The following is a 13,606-nucleotide window of genomic DNA, read 5'->3' on the forward strand; positions in this document are numbered from 1 at the left end:
CGGGCGGGAGGGGCCGCTGCGCACGCGCGTGGCGGTTCCCGCGCCTCGGGGCCGTTCGCGCGTGTCGAGGCCGTTGTGGCGGCGGGTGAGCGGGACCGCGCGTGTCCAGGGGCTCTGGGAAAGGGCTGGAGAGGTCATTCCCCAGCCGGGAATGCCGCTGGGTGTGTCCCGCCTGTGTGCCCGCGGAGAGGCCGCTGCTCCGGACAGGTGCTGTGATGTGCCGGTTGTCACCTGTCCCGTCCGAGAGGGCTCTGTTAGGGAGGGCAGCAGGCTTTTCACCCCTTCCATCGCTGCATATTTCTGCAGGGAGCAGTCATAACTTTAAGCTACTGCAGGTTCTGAAGTCACACGTAAGTTCTTTACGTTGATGATGATATTCCCTACCTTTTCCCAGTTCTGTTTAGGAAAGAAGATGGCTCATCCCATCCCTCTCCCATTTCCATGCCCAGTCCAGCTTGGACGTATAAAAGGAGACTCCCTGGAATCTCAACTGCATGAGTATGTCAGGGAAGGGAACTATGTGAAAGTCAAGAAGCTTCTGAAAAAAGGTAAAAGCTAAGTTTAGGCAGAAAAGATTTACTTTTTCCTGTATTCTTTTATTTCTAGTAGAGAACAGTCAGCATACTGCTTGTAGAATGCAGTTTTCTGAGTGAAATATATTAATAAAATGGTTTATAACTGCCCTTTTCTGTTAAGTAGGAATAGTTCTCCAATCAAAAAAAAGTATTATAAATTAATTGAAAAGAAAACTAATTTTTTATTAGCAAAGTGCTCAATAGAACATGATTGAGGCATTGTAAAACTGAAATTCTGGAGGTCAACTGTAGAAATATTTTTTTTTAATGGGGTTTTAGTACAGACTGCCGAACACTTGACATGGTTAACACCTTAAACATTTTGACCACCAGATTTGTAGCCACACTGGTACAGGGCATTTTGTACATAAAACCAAATACTCGGCGCAGTTCTGGTTCGGTTTTAGGATCGCGGATCTCAGCGCGTTTGTGCCGAGCCAGAACTGCGGGTTCCCGGGGCAGGGACGGAACCGCCTCTGATTGGCCAGCGGGGCCCGAATATGCAAATCACGGGAGCGCGCCCCGCCCACCGCCACGCGCGGCCGTTCCGCGGGGCGCGGCCGCTCCCGGGGGGCTCGGGGCGCGCTCCCGCGGCCAAGGGCGCTCGGCGGGGCCGCGCCGGTTCGTGCCGGGAGCGCGCGGGGCGGTGTCGGGGGCTCGCCGTGTGCTCTGTGTGGGTCCGTGTGGCAGGCCCAGGCGCGGCGGCGGGTGTTGTGTTAAGACTATACTTTCAGGGATCATTTCTGTAGTTGGTCACTAGAGGAGAGTGATCTCCCCTGATCGGCGTCACAAACCACGAGGAGGAGCGGGGTGCTCTCTCCTGAGCGCGAAGCGGGCGAGCGGTGCTGCCTGGGCAGTGGCCGCTGGTCATTGATGACCGTTCCCGGCCCTCGTGGTGGGGCTCGGGAGGGAGAGAGCACGGGCTGAGTGGTTTGTGGCCCTTTTTTATTCTGGTTAAGAAAAGAGTTGGAGTGAGCACAAAGAAATGGGCTTTTCCCCCGGCTGTTTCTCCTGCTGAGCTCGCAGCCCGCCTCGCCGCAGTGACACGCACGGGGCGGTTCCCAGGGCGGCCACACGGATTTAGGCTTGATGCGGGGGAGGGTGTTAAGGCCGATGGAATTGTCACCCATCTCTTAGTGCAGTGCAGGGGGACTTACTTGATCTCTGATGAGCGGTGATGATCAGAGAGTGACACGGGACTAAAGGGAATCTATTCCACTTTTGGAAGTCCGTGTCGGTCAGGCCACAAATTCTCATGGGGCTTAGAGAGAAACTGCTCCGTGTTGTGCTCTCTATACCGCACATAGTCGGCTGTGCTGTGGGGTCCGCGGTGCTCTGGCAGAGCCCAGAGATGTAAAGGTGGAAATCATTAAAACCTGCCCTGTGGGTTCTATTTGGTACGTGAATGTCACCATGAAAGTGTCGGGAGAGGCCGGGAGCCAGCGCATCCCCCCCGGCGGCAGCCATGCCGCTCTGCTGGTGTTCGTGCCGGGGCTCTCCTCCTCTGCGGGCCCGGGGCAGCGGCGGCACGGGGGGATCACGGTCCCTTGTGTCGTGTCGCGACAGCGGTGACAGCCGAGCTCGGGCGGCGGCGCCGCTTCTCGTGGGGGGGGAGAGCGGGGCCGCGGAGCCGCCTCTGATTGGCCAGCGGGGGCCGAATATGCAAATCACGGGAGCGCGCCCCGCCCACCGCCACGCGCGGCCGTTCCGCGGGGCGCGGCCGCTCCCGGGGGGCTCGGGGCGCGCTCCCGCGGCCAAGGGCGCTCGGCGGGGCCGCGCCGGTTCGTGCCGGGAGCGCGCGGGGCGGTGTCGGGGGCTCGCCGTGTGCTCTGTGTGGGTGCGCGGGGCAGGGCCGGGCGCGGCGGCGGGTGTTGTGTTAAGACTATACTTTCAGGGATCATTTCTGTAGTTGGTCACTAGAGGAGAGTGATCTCCCCTGATCGGCGTCACAAACCACGAGGAGGAGCGGGGTGCTCTCTCCTGAGCGCGAAGCGGGCGAGCGGTGCTGCCTGGGCAGTGGCCGCTGGCCATTGATGACCGTTCCCGGCCCTCGTGGTGGGGCTCGGGAGGGAGAGAGCACGGGCTGAGTGGTTTGTGGCCCTTTTTTATTCTGGTTAAAAAAAGATCGGTTTCGATTTTTCAGCATCCAGCCGCGCTGTGTGCGGCTCTAGTCCTGCTGTGGAGGGCTCGCACCGATGGTACAGCAGAGCCCCCGCAGTGCTGCTGATCATCACCGAGCCCCTCCGAATCACAACCAAAGTTCCCGTGTTTTAGTGAGCGATCAGAGCTACAGGCAGGCAGCGAAGATGAAGCAGTTGTGGTGTGAGCCTGGGAGGCTTCAGGGATCGCGATCCCCAGAGGAACGGGCTCTGGACAGGGCAGGGGTCATCCCATCACGACCCCCTGCCCACCCACTGACCACCCATTGACAGCAACCCCCAAGTGCAGGGGGGAGCAGCACAAGTGGGCTAATCAGCACGGGAAAAGAGAGATACAACCAGTAAATAAGGGCTTGAATAGTAGAATAAAGTGATGCAATTTGTAAGCAATGATACTGATGCCTTCGTGAAAATGTATAAAGTCTTGATAATCGGGGAGCCGGCATTTGTGTGAACCACCCGAACTGGAACAGAGAATAGGATAGGATAGGATAGGATAGGATAGGATAGGATAGGATAGAATAGAATAGAATAGAATAGAATAGAATAGAATAGAATAGAATAGAATAGAATAGAATAGAATAGAATAGAATAGACAAACAAAAATCCATCGCCTGGGTACGTGAATGGATTCTGCAAGCTGGAGCACGAGCCTGCCGCTGTTATAAATGAGAAACAAAAGTCTCAATTTTTAGCAAAATTTAGATTGCTTTATTTTATGTAGACAGAGAAAGCAGCGCTGGGGTGGCCTGAGGGGTCACTGCCCATTCCACACTCCGTCCAGTCTTGCTTTGCAGCTTCTTACAGTGTAGTCTCTTGTGGTAATCAATAATTTTTGTATTGTTGCTGTCATAATTTTGCCAGGGAAGCAGTGGTGGCCGAAATAAAGATCCGTGTAAAGTCTCTGGGTGTCAGTCCCACAGATAACATCTGGTCTGGGTTGATAAAACCGGCAGAAATCAGAAGTTCTGTCTTTGTGGATAGGCAGTCATTGATAAAACAAAGGCAGGAAGTCTGATATTGCAAAATCAATCCGACTATTGGAAAGTCTGATTTTACAAACTGGTAGTAGGTACAAATTATTTAGAAACATAATATTCATAACAGGGGGATTTAAAACCGAATGATTTAATCACATTTTTCCTCTATCAAGTGTCATTTCAGACCTTAGTATTCCGTTTTATACAAACCTCAATACTTTTATGATTAACACGAATCTTTTATCAATTATCACGCTGCCAAACCGGGGGAAGGGCGAGCGCGTTGTGGCCAGCGAGGCACCGGGGCCGCGCGCCCGCGGAGCCGCCGGGCGCGGACGGGAGCGGGGCCGCGGGGCCGCCTCTGATTGGCCAGCGGGGGCCGAATATGCAAATCACGGGAGCGCGCCCCGCCCACCGCCACGCGCGGCCGTTCCGCGGGGCGCGGCCGCTCCCGGGGGGCTCGGGGCGCGCTCCCGCGGCCAAGGGCGCTCGGCGGGGCCGCGCCGGTTCTTGCCGGGAGCGCGCGGGGCGGTGTCGTGGGCTCGCCGTGTGCTGTGTGTGGGTGCATGGGGCAGGGCCGGGCGCGGCGGCGGATGTTGTGTTAAGACTATACTTTCAGGGATCATTTCTGTAGTTGGTCACTAGAGGAGAGTGATCTCCCCTGATCGGCGTCACAAACCACGAGGAGGAGCGGGGTGCTTTCTCCTGAGCGCGAAGCGGGCGAGCGGTGCTGCGTGGGCAGTGGCCGCTGGCCATTGATGACCGTTCCCGGCCCTCGTGGTGGGGCTCGGGAGGGAGAGAGCACGGGCTGAGTGGTTTGTGGCCCTTTTTTATCCAGGTGAATGAAAGAGAAATCAGAGGGATGAGGGGCTTGGAGCTGGATGCCCGCTCCATCCTGACCCCAGGTGCTCCAAGTGCGCACTTTATAAATCCCTGCAGGGGTGGGGACTCAGCCACTGCCCTGCCTAATGTGCCACTGCTTGAGCGTCCTCCCATATATATAAATAAATTTTCTCCAGGATCAAACAGTGTCAGCACGGGCTGAGTGGTTTGTGGCCCTTTTTTATCCTGGTTAAAAACAGATCTTCCTCCCCAACCCCTCCATTGATTAAATTAATCCCATCATTGTCCCATTCATGCTCATCCCCTTCTCGGTTGGGAATCAATTCCAGGTTGGAATAAATTATTTCGAATTAAAGTAACCAAATATTGGAAAACACGAAGGGTTCTGACTGGAAAAACACCCAAACATCCCAGAGTTCATCTCTTACAATGAACCCATCAATTGTCCCATGCAGGGATGGAATTCCTGACCTTGGTGTTATCAACACCAGACTCTGAGCAATTAGTGAAGAATAATTGACTTATTTATTAATTTACTAAATTTAACTTAATTATTAATTAAATTTAAGTTATTAAATTTTTTGTTTTATATAATTATTTAAATTTATTATTATTATAAATTTATTAAATTAATTTATTAAATTAATTTATTAATTATTTATTAATTCTGCCCTCCTTTTGTGTGCTCATCCATCTCTACTTATATATCCATCATTTGTACTTATACAGGTGATGGATATCTATATATGCATATTTTTCCATATGTATTTAAACTTATACATCCATCTCTTTCATTTAAACAGAATAAATAAATAAATAAATAAACAGATAAATAAATAGATAAATAAATTTAGAATAAATAAATTTATTTAGAATAAATAAATAAATAATTTTATTTAGAATAAATAAATTTAAACAGCTATAAATCCTTACTAATTCCTTACACAACACATGAAAGTACAATTTGTTACTTACACATCCTTTATTTAAAATTCTCGTGGACAAGCAGTGCTTTCAATCCTTATAGAAAGCCTCAGAAATATAATTTGCTCTTTTTTTTCCTCAATTTCTGCTGCTGTATTTGGTATCTGCAGCAGCTCAGAGCAGCCAGTTCCATGGTACTGAAGCACCAGCTTTTATTAAGCTTTTTATTTTTAAAAAAATTATTAAAATTATTATTAAGTTTTATTAAAACAAGCCCCACCTCAGAGTCTTGGGTTTCCTTGCAGGAATTTTTGTTGATGCTGTGAATTCCATGGGCCAAACCTGTCTCTTCACTGCTGCCCTGCTGGGGCTGGGTAAAATCGTGGATGTGCTGCTGGAGTATGGCTCAGATGCCAATCAGTTAAGTATCAAACATTTAATTTTTTTTTTAATTTAGTCAATGTAAACCACAATATTTATTGGGCATAAATGAAGAAGTGTTAAAATGGTTGTTTAGCCAAATCTCAGAGGTAAATACAGAAACAATTTTCCTTTTCCTCAGGGTTTATTCTATAATTTGGGAATGAACACACAAACATCCCAGCAATGTTTTTTCCCCTGCTGAACATTTTTTTGCTGTTCCCCAGTCGCTGCAGTGATGGCAGCACCCCAGTGCACGCAGCTGCTTTCTCAGGGAACCAGTGGATCCTCAGCAGGTTACTGGACGAGGGGGGAGATCTGCGAGCCCACGACCGAGAGGGGAGAACTCCCCAGTGCTGGGCTCTGTCAGCCAGCAAGGAGAGCAGTGCTCAGGTGTGCAGAACTCCTTCTTCACTGTAATATTGATTTAAAACTCCTTTTTCCTGTTATCACAGCGCTCTTCTTAAAAAAATTACAATTTTCTGTGGGTGAGGTTTCAAATTTTGTCACCTGTTTGAAGTCTTTTCCTCCATTTTCATGCAATTACAGTAATTTCACGATTACAAGCCGTGCCTGATTACAAGCCGCACTTTCGTTGGCAGCGAGGATCCGCGTGCAACTTTCACAAAGCTGCCAATCAGTAACAGAATCGAGGGATCACAGGGCTTACTGGCAGGTGCCGACCTTGGAAACATTATTTGCAAGTGAAAAAAATACAGACAATAGCTGCGGCAGCGTGCCCTGCGAGTTTATTTAAAAGCGGAAAAAGACACGAACGATAGTGTGGTCATTTTGCAAGCGTTTCCAACGGATCCGCGTTGACTTTAAACAGCCGCTCAGCCGTGCGGGCGGGCGGCCAGCGGAGCTCCGAGTGGAGCCGCACAGGCGGGCGGGCGGGCGGGCAGGGGGCTGGCGGAGCTCCGAGCGGAGCCGCATGGGCGGGTGGGCAGGTGGGGGGCTGGCGGAGCTCCAAGTGGAGGTGGGTGGGCGAACGGAGCCACACAGGCGGGCGGGCGGGGGGCCGGCAGAGCTCCGAGCGGAGCTGCGTGGGTGGGCGGGCGGGCGGGGGGCGGTCGGAGCTCCGAGCGGAGCCGTGCGGGCGGGCGGGCGGGCAGGGGGCCAGTGGAGCTCCGTGAGGAACTGCATGGGTGGGCGGGTAGGCGGGGGGCTGGCGGAGCTCTGAGTGGAGCTGCGTGTGCAGGCGGGTGGGCGGTGGAGCTCCAAGTGGAGCCACATGGGTGGGCAGGCGGGGGGCTGGCGGAGCTCCGAGCAGAGCCGCACAGGTGGGTGGGTGGGGAGTCGGTGGAGCTCCGTGTGGAGCTGGGTGGGCGGGGGGCCAGCGGAGCTCCCAGCGGAGCTGCGTGGGTTGGCGGGCAGGCGGGGGGCTGGTGGAATTCCGAGTGGAGCTGCATGGGTGGGCGGGCAGGCGGGGGGCTGGCGGAGCTCCGAGCGGAGGTGGGTGGGCGAGCGGAGCCGCGCAGGCGGGCGGGCGGGGGGCTGGCAGAAGGGACGGAGCTTGCTCACACCCATGGTGCTGGCGGGAGGGAGCCCAGCCCGCTCTCCCCCACCACACAACGGAGTAACCAATTTGTAACAATCGCGCGATCGCGGGTTTTAGTGGCGGGTGCTCAATTTGCGAGCTCGGCTGGGCTCGCGCTTCCAGGTTGGGAAATTTCCCAACTTTGTTCATGTATCGACCGCTCTGGAGTGTAAGCTGCACTTCTGGGTTGGGACCAAAATTTTAGTCAAAATGGTGCGGTTTATAATCGTGAAATTACTGTAATTTTCTCCAAGTTCTTTCTATTAACACCTTTCTCAAAATACCCATTTCCACATTGCAACTAACCAGTTCTTTTTCCACTACTCCTGATTTATGATTTTAAAATGGTTTTTCTGTTTTTGTTGTTTTTCCCTCCCTTCTCCTGCCCAGATGCTGGAATTCATCCAGCAGTGCACTCTGCACATGCAGGCTGCCATTTGGAATCTTCCCTCTGATCTGCTCAGGAAAGTTGGCTCCTCAAAGGCCTTGATCTGCAGCCCCTCGAGGTTTGGTGGCCTTGTCCAAGGGTAACAAGAGATTTTTTTCTTCCATTTTCTATTTTTTAGCAAGTTCTTGTCTCTTTTTGACAACAGCAGATTTAAATCCACCGTGATTAAATTTATTTCTGCTGTGACACTTCTAAATAAAACTTGTTAGTTATAGATACCTCTGTTATATTAAGAGAAACTTTATTAATTAAACTCTTGGTATCAGCATTAAAAGCACTGGATTTAAGTAGCATTAAAGTGGTAGCATGAAATAATTTGGTTTTTGATTTGTTAAGGTCACTGCAGATCTTTTTGGGGGGGTGTTCCCAACTCTCTCAGGAGTTTTTGTGTCAGGTACATACAGGCTTGTGGACAAAACAGCAGTGCAGGATATGGAGTATATTTATTGCTTATCTTGCATTAAATAAATTAATATCATAGTAGTGCATTTAAAAAGTTTTATTGAACTGCACAATAATTTAGAATTTTAACATGCACATTGTGTGTGTGGCACCAGTCAAGTGCAGGGTTCTGGCAGAAATTCTGCTTTTTTTTCTGTCTCCTTTTGTATCCAAACCTTGGAGTAAATAAATCCCTCTTATTGCTTTTCTTTTTGGTATTTAGAAGTGTTGAAATCCCTCTGGCTAAATTACTGAAAGGACAACCCAGCATGGCCAAGAACATTTACAGCTTTGGTTTTGGGAAGGTAAGATGCTGTGGGTGGGGATTTTCTAATGATATCAGAACATTTTTTCCAGAATCTCCTGTTCCTCACAGCAATTATCCCACCTGTGCTATTTTTAACTTTTTGTGCATTCTTATTTCTGCTGAAAAGATGGGAAAAAAAAAAACCCCATGAAGAGCACAAATATCCAGGCTTTGGGTTTGGTTTGGAACAGCAGAAATTCCTGTTAGATGTCCCTCCTGGGAGTTCCTGAGTTTTTGTTTTCCCTGCTCCAACTTCACTGGGAAATTCAGATTTTGGCCTTGATTTTTCAGATTTAATGATTACACTCAGGTTGTCCCTGAGCTTGCTGGATTTTGGGATTTTTGTTGGTTTTCCTGCTGCTGATGCCCTGTTTCAGTTCTGTCTCACAGGCAGTGGCCACCTGGGCTACCTGGCCTCTCTCCCAATTATTGGGGACAAAGATGTGGTTCAGGCTGATGATGAAAAAGCTTTTTCTTACCCCGTGGGGCCCTACATGACCATGACCAAGTAAGTGGAATTAAAGAGATTTTCTTGTTTTTTATCTTCTTTCATGTGGTGATGATGATGGTGGTGGAGGAGGAAGAGAGAGAGAGCTCTCACTGCAATACACAGATTTTTATTTAAAAATTACTCAATGAGCTAAAAACACAAACCTGAAGCATTTCCTCTAAACCTGTTAGAATTCTGGTTTATAATTTGTGCATAGAACCTATCAGTTCTGCCTGCAGAATGCAAGCAGTATTTTACTATATTTTTGTTATGTCTACAAATATGTTCTTGGAGCTTGTTTTTAAAGTTTGTTTTCGTGTTTGAGCTCTCACTGGAGCTTGTTTTTTACACTAGATTCTAAGGCTTTTACTCTTTAAGACACTTAAAAGATTATTTTTACTTATTTAAAATAAGATTCATACTTCTACTTCACATCTCTGCAACTTAATAAGATTTCTACCTACTTAAAACTCAAGCTTACACTCGTGTCTGGGTGGCTTAATATATTTAAATTTCTTTGAAGACATTTAATTGAACTCCTGCATTCTGTTCTCTCTCTGAGGGACTCAGAGAAGCTTCTGTTTCCACACTCCAGCAGTGTGAAATCACAGAGCAAATTGCTGTCCCAGTGCTTTGTTTGGGTCATTTCCCATGTTTGTTGTGTTATTTATTGCCTGTTTCCTGCCTGCACCTTGTTTTCTGCTGTTCATTGATTAACATCTGAGTCAGCCTGCTGTCTGAACAACCCACAAGCAATATGAACCCAATTATGGCTGATCACTGGTGGCAGTGTTTCAGTATTGATCCCTCTGTGGTGGGAAATACATTCAGGGTTGCACAGATTGTGTTGTTCTGCATTTAATCCTTGTCAATCCAGGATATCCTCTGCATTTCCAGGTGTGCTGAAACCTGGGGTGAAATGAGAGTTGCAAGGGCAGGCTGAGCATTTGTTTGAAATCTTTGGTATCATGGAATTGTTGTAATTATCAGTAATAATTACAATAATATGGAATTGTCTAATTATTGTGTGTTAAGCAAGCTGGTGTGTCTCAGAGGCAGCCAGAGAATTGATAAATTGGTGATTTAATCTCCCCAAAACTCTGATTTGTGTCACTGATGGCCTTTGGTGAAGGGAATTCCTTATGGAAGGGGTGGAATTTTGAGCAGTGAACCTTTCCTGCTCCACCAACCTTCAGCAGGATGAATTTATTGTCAGTTTGAAAGAGCAGGACCCCTCAAATTTCAATTCCTGACAGCGCCAGAGCACCACAAAATTCTTGGTGAATAACCCCAACACTGGGAAAAAAAAGGAAAAACACTGCTGGAAGCATTTAATAAAAATTATTTTTGTTCTGGTAGCCTGATGTGGGGAGGCAGCAGAGTGACAGTGAAGGAGCTGAGCTTGCAGCCCCAGCAGAGCAGCTGGAAACTGCGCCTGGCTGATCTGCTCCTGGCAGAGCAGGAGCACTGCAGGTGGGACAGGAGCTGGGACTGGGGCTCTGCAGGGTGGGAGGAGTGGGATTTACCTGGGGAGGGGTGGGATTTGTTTGGGGAGGAGTGGGATGTACCTGGGGAGCAGTGGAATTTCTCTCAGGAGAGTTCTTAGGCTGAGCTTGCACTTCTCCCCCAGATAACAAACACCGTTTTCTTCCCACTCCTGATCTTCTAAAATTTCAGTGAAAAATATATTTACACTGAAATACATCCCAGTGCAAACTCAACATTGATGCCATGTGGATAAAAACACTGAGCAGGGCAGGACTTTGCTTCTTTCCAGCTCAGATTTGCGTTGCAAATTTGCTTTTTTCCCTCTCCCTTTGCAGCAAACTCCGCCACCCTCACTTGCTGCAGCTGATGTCTGTCTGTCTGTCCAGTGACCTGGAGAAAACTCGTTTGGTCTATGAGAGGGTTCACTTTGGCTCTCTCTACAGCATCCTCCATGAAAGGGTAACTGCAGTGCTTCAGTTTTCAATAATAATTTGTATTTGTAATATAATTTATCAGAAGCTTAGTGACTAATATCTTTCCTCAACAAGACAAAATCCTTAGTCTGGATCTGAGTTTCTGGTTCTTTTTCTTATTTTATAAATCAATTTATCTGTGTTTTATTGTTGTCATTTGATATTTGATATTCTTTTTAAGGAGCTGTTACTTGGCATTGAGAACAAAAAAATGAATTTTCCTCCAATAAATTTCCCGTTTGCTTCTTTCTACAACAAATAATAACCATAAGAAATAAGAACAACTTTCTCTCACATCAATTAAAGACCTGCCATGCAAATTTGATGCTGTTGGGGTTGTTTTCCCAGCGTGCAGAATTCCCAGTGCTGCAGACAGAGACCCTCCTGCACGTTTTGCTGCAGATCATCGACGCGCTGCGTTTCCTGCACTCCCGGGGCTTTGTGCACCGCTCCCTCTCCTCCTACGCCGTCCAGATCGTGTCCTCTGGGGAGGCCAAGCTCTGCAACCTGGAGTACATGGTAGAGAGGTGAAAAACTTCCTCAGGCTCGCTCTGAAATGGGGTTTTGAGTATCCAAAGCCTGGTGGCAGTTAAGTGCCAGCAGTGAGACAAAGAGTACAGTAATTTCATGATTATGAGTCGCACCATTTTGACTAAAATGTTGGTCCGAATCTGAAGTGCGGCTTATATATGGACAAAGAATGAAAAGTTGTTGTTTTAGTTTGGAGGACAGGTGTCTGCTGAGAAAGGCAGGAGCTTCTCTTTGAAATGGAGAATGTAAACCCCCTCCCTCCAAATTATTATAATTTTGAAATCAAGGAGCTTTCAGGCAAAAATATGGGAATTAGGAATAACAGTTCTTTACTAGGGAAATTAAAATAGAAATACAGCACTACAAAGAACAAACCCCAAACCCTGACACAGTCAGAGTACAACCTGACACCCGTCAGGCAGGGTGTTGGCAGCAGTCCCATCCCATGGTGGCTGCATCCTCCTGCAGTGACAGATGTGGCTCAGTTGGAGCAGTGCTCCTGTACAAGGTGCAGTTTCCCTCCGGAGCTCCAGTGGGGATGTGGAGAAATCCGGTTTTCCTCTGGAGTCCAGTGGAGAAAGGGGCTCCCTTAGTGTCCCAAAGCCTCTGTTTTTATCTTGGTAAGAAATGTTGGGCTCTTCCCCCTGGCTGGAGCAACTCCCAATGGGATGCAGTAATTTTATCAGTGCCACAGTGGGACTCAATGGCCATGAGCAGAAAATGACTGGCTGGAGGAAGGATGGGCTGTGAAAAGATAAAGAACAATGCCCTGCCTGGTTTCAATGGATGCCCATTAGCAGAATATCTCCCACAGAGATCAGGATCACTGCCCCCACCCTCAACAGATGGTGATAGAACAGATCCCTTTTATCACATTCTGTATTGTAATGTGCGGCTTATAATCAGGTGTGGTTTATAATCATGAAATTATTTTTATTTCTTTCCATCTCGATGAATTATCACTGAAATTATCCCCTAGACACATTGGAAAGTAAAATTTTTTTACAGGTTTTATCTAGCTAAAGGGTTGATTGTAAAGCTCCTGTTGGGAAAATTCAGCTTTTTAAATTTTTTTTTTTACTGTAAATTTGCTAAAGGAGAATTTGCTTTCCCCAGAAAATCTTTGCCAAAAGACATTTACTGCACATTTCTATTTGCAAACCTTTTATGTATTAAACTAAAAACTGTAGCACACTATATTTAATTCCTAAATACAAACCTTGCAGTTGAATGTGTTGTATGTCCTGATTTCCAATTTTCCCCCTTTTTGCAGCAAGGACAGTGGGGAGCACAGTGACCTGACCCGAATTCCTGTCCCAGTGCGGCTCTTCCGCTGGAGTTCCCCTGAGATAATCCTGGAGAAACCTGGCACAGTCAAATCAGATGTTTACAGCTTCTGTGCAGTGCTGCAGGAGACCCTGACAGGTTTGGACTTCAAAAATGAACCAGGCAAAAAAAAAAAAAAAAAAAACAAATTAATGACAATAATAAATGTAAAATGTGATCAGAAAACTTAAAATTGTGTGGCTAAAGGATGAAATTAATGGTGGCTAAAGGATGAAATGAATGGTGGATATGGCAGAAATTCATTTGTTTTCTGCTGATTGTTTTTCTTCTTCCTACCAGCACAGCAAAACATTCAATTAAGTCTTTTCAGTGTTCAAAACAAGCTTGTGCAGCTTTCATGTGTTTGATCTGTGTGATAACTTGGAGATAAGTTATTGTTACTCTGTTCTTATGTTGTATTGTTGCTGTTATTACAGATAATGTCTGTTCTGCAATTCACTTTGACTATTCTGACAGTGAAATGGGATAAACAATTACCCTAAAAATTAAACCCAATGAAGAATCCAAAGCAGGGTTGTTTGCAGTGTCACTCTCCTCTAAATATTTCTGTCAGCTCCCTTGAAAGCACCCAGTGTTAGAATACAATAGGGAGGAGATGCCAGTGCTTGTTTTTAGTTGTAAATTAGGGAATAGACAGGGA

The 13,606-nt window shown here is 47.6% G+C and overlaps 1 protein-coding gene and 3 non-coding genes across 4 annotated transcripts in view; all 4 read left to right on the plus strand.

Annotated features, from left to right (window-relative positions):
• The first annotated feature begins 401 nt into the window (after positions 1-401).
• TEX14 (testis expressed 14, intercellular bridge forming factor) overlaps positions 402-13,606 on the plus strand; it is a 29,188-nt gene continuing 15,983 nt past the window's right edge. Inside the window, exons 1-10 of the mRNA XM_033078568.2 lie at positions 402-548; positions 5,787-5,901; positions 6,129-6,294; positions 7,832-7,968; positions 8,554-8,635; positions 9,015-9,145; positions 10,487-10,600; positions 10,951-11,074; positions 11,437-11,615; positions 12,893-13,044. Of these exons, the coding sequence (XP_032934459.1) occupies positions 413-548; positions 5,787-5,901; positions 6,129-6,294; positions 7,832-7,968; positions 8,554-8,635; positions 9,015-9,145; positions 10,487-10,600; positions 10,951-11,074; positions 11,437-11,615; positions 12,893-13,044 (1,336 nt within the window). The 5' untranslated portion in view covers positions 402-412. The remainder of the gene's footprint in view (positions 549-5,786; positions 5,902-6,128; positions 6,295-7,831; positions 7,969-8,553; positions 8,636-9,014; positions 9,146-10,486; positions 10,601-10,950; positions 11,075-11,436; positions 11,616-12,892; positions 13,045-13,606) is intronic.
• On the plus strand, positions 1,294-1,507 carry LOC117006235. Its single transcript, XR_004419973.1, has one exon. It is a non-coding gene; the product is annotated as a small nucleolar RNA U3 (small nucleolar RNA).
• LOC117006227 lies at positions 2,454-2,667 on the plus strand. The gene has a single exon (XR_004419965.1). It is a non-coding gene; the product is annotated as a small nucleolar RNA U3 (small nucleolar RNA).
• LOC117006236 lies at positions 4,318-4,531 on the plus strand. The gene has a single exon (XR_004419974.1). It is a non-coding gene; the product is annotated as a small nucleolar RNA U3 (small nucleolar RNA).

The sequence above is a fragment of the Catharus ustulatus genome, chromosome 22 (assembly GCF_009819885.2).
Source record: "Catharus ustulatus isolate bCatUst1 chromosome 22, bCatUst1.pri.v2, whole genome shotgun sequence".
Classification (NCBI taxonomy): domain Eukaryota; kingdom Metazoa; phylum Chordata; class Aves; order Passeriformes; family Turdidae; genus Catharus; species Catharus ustulatus.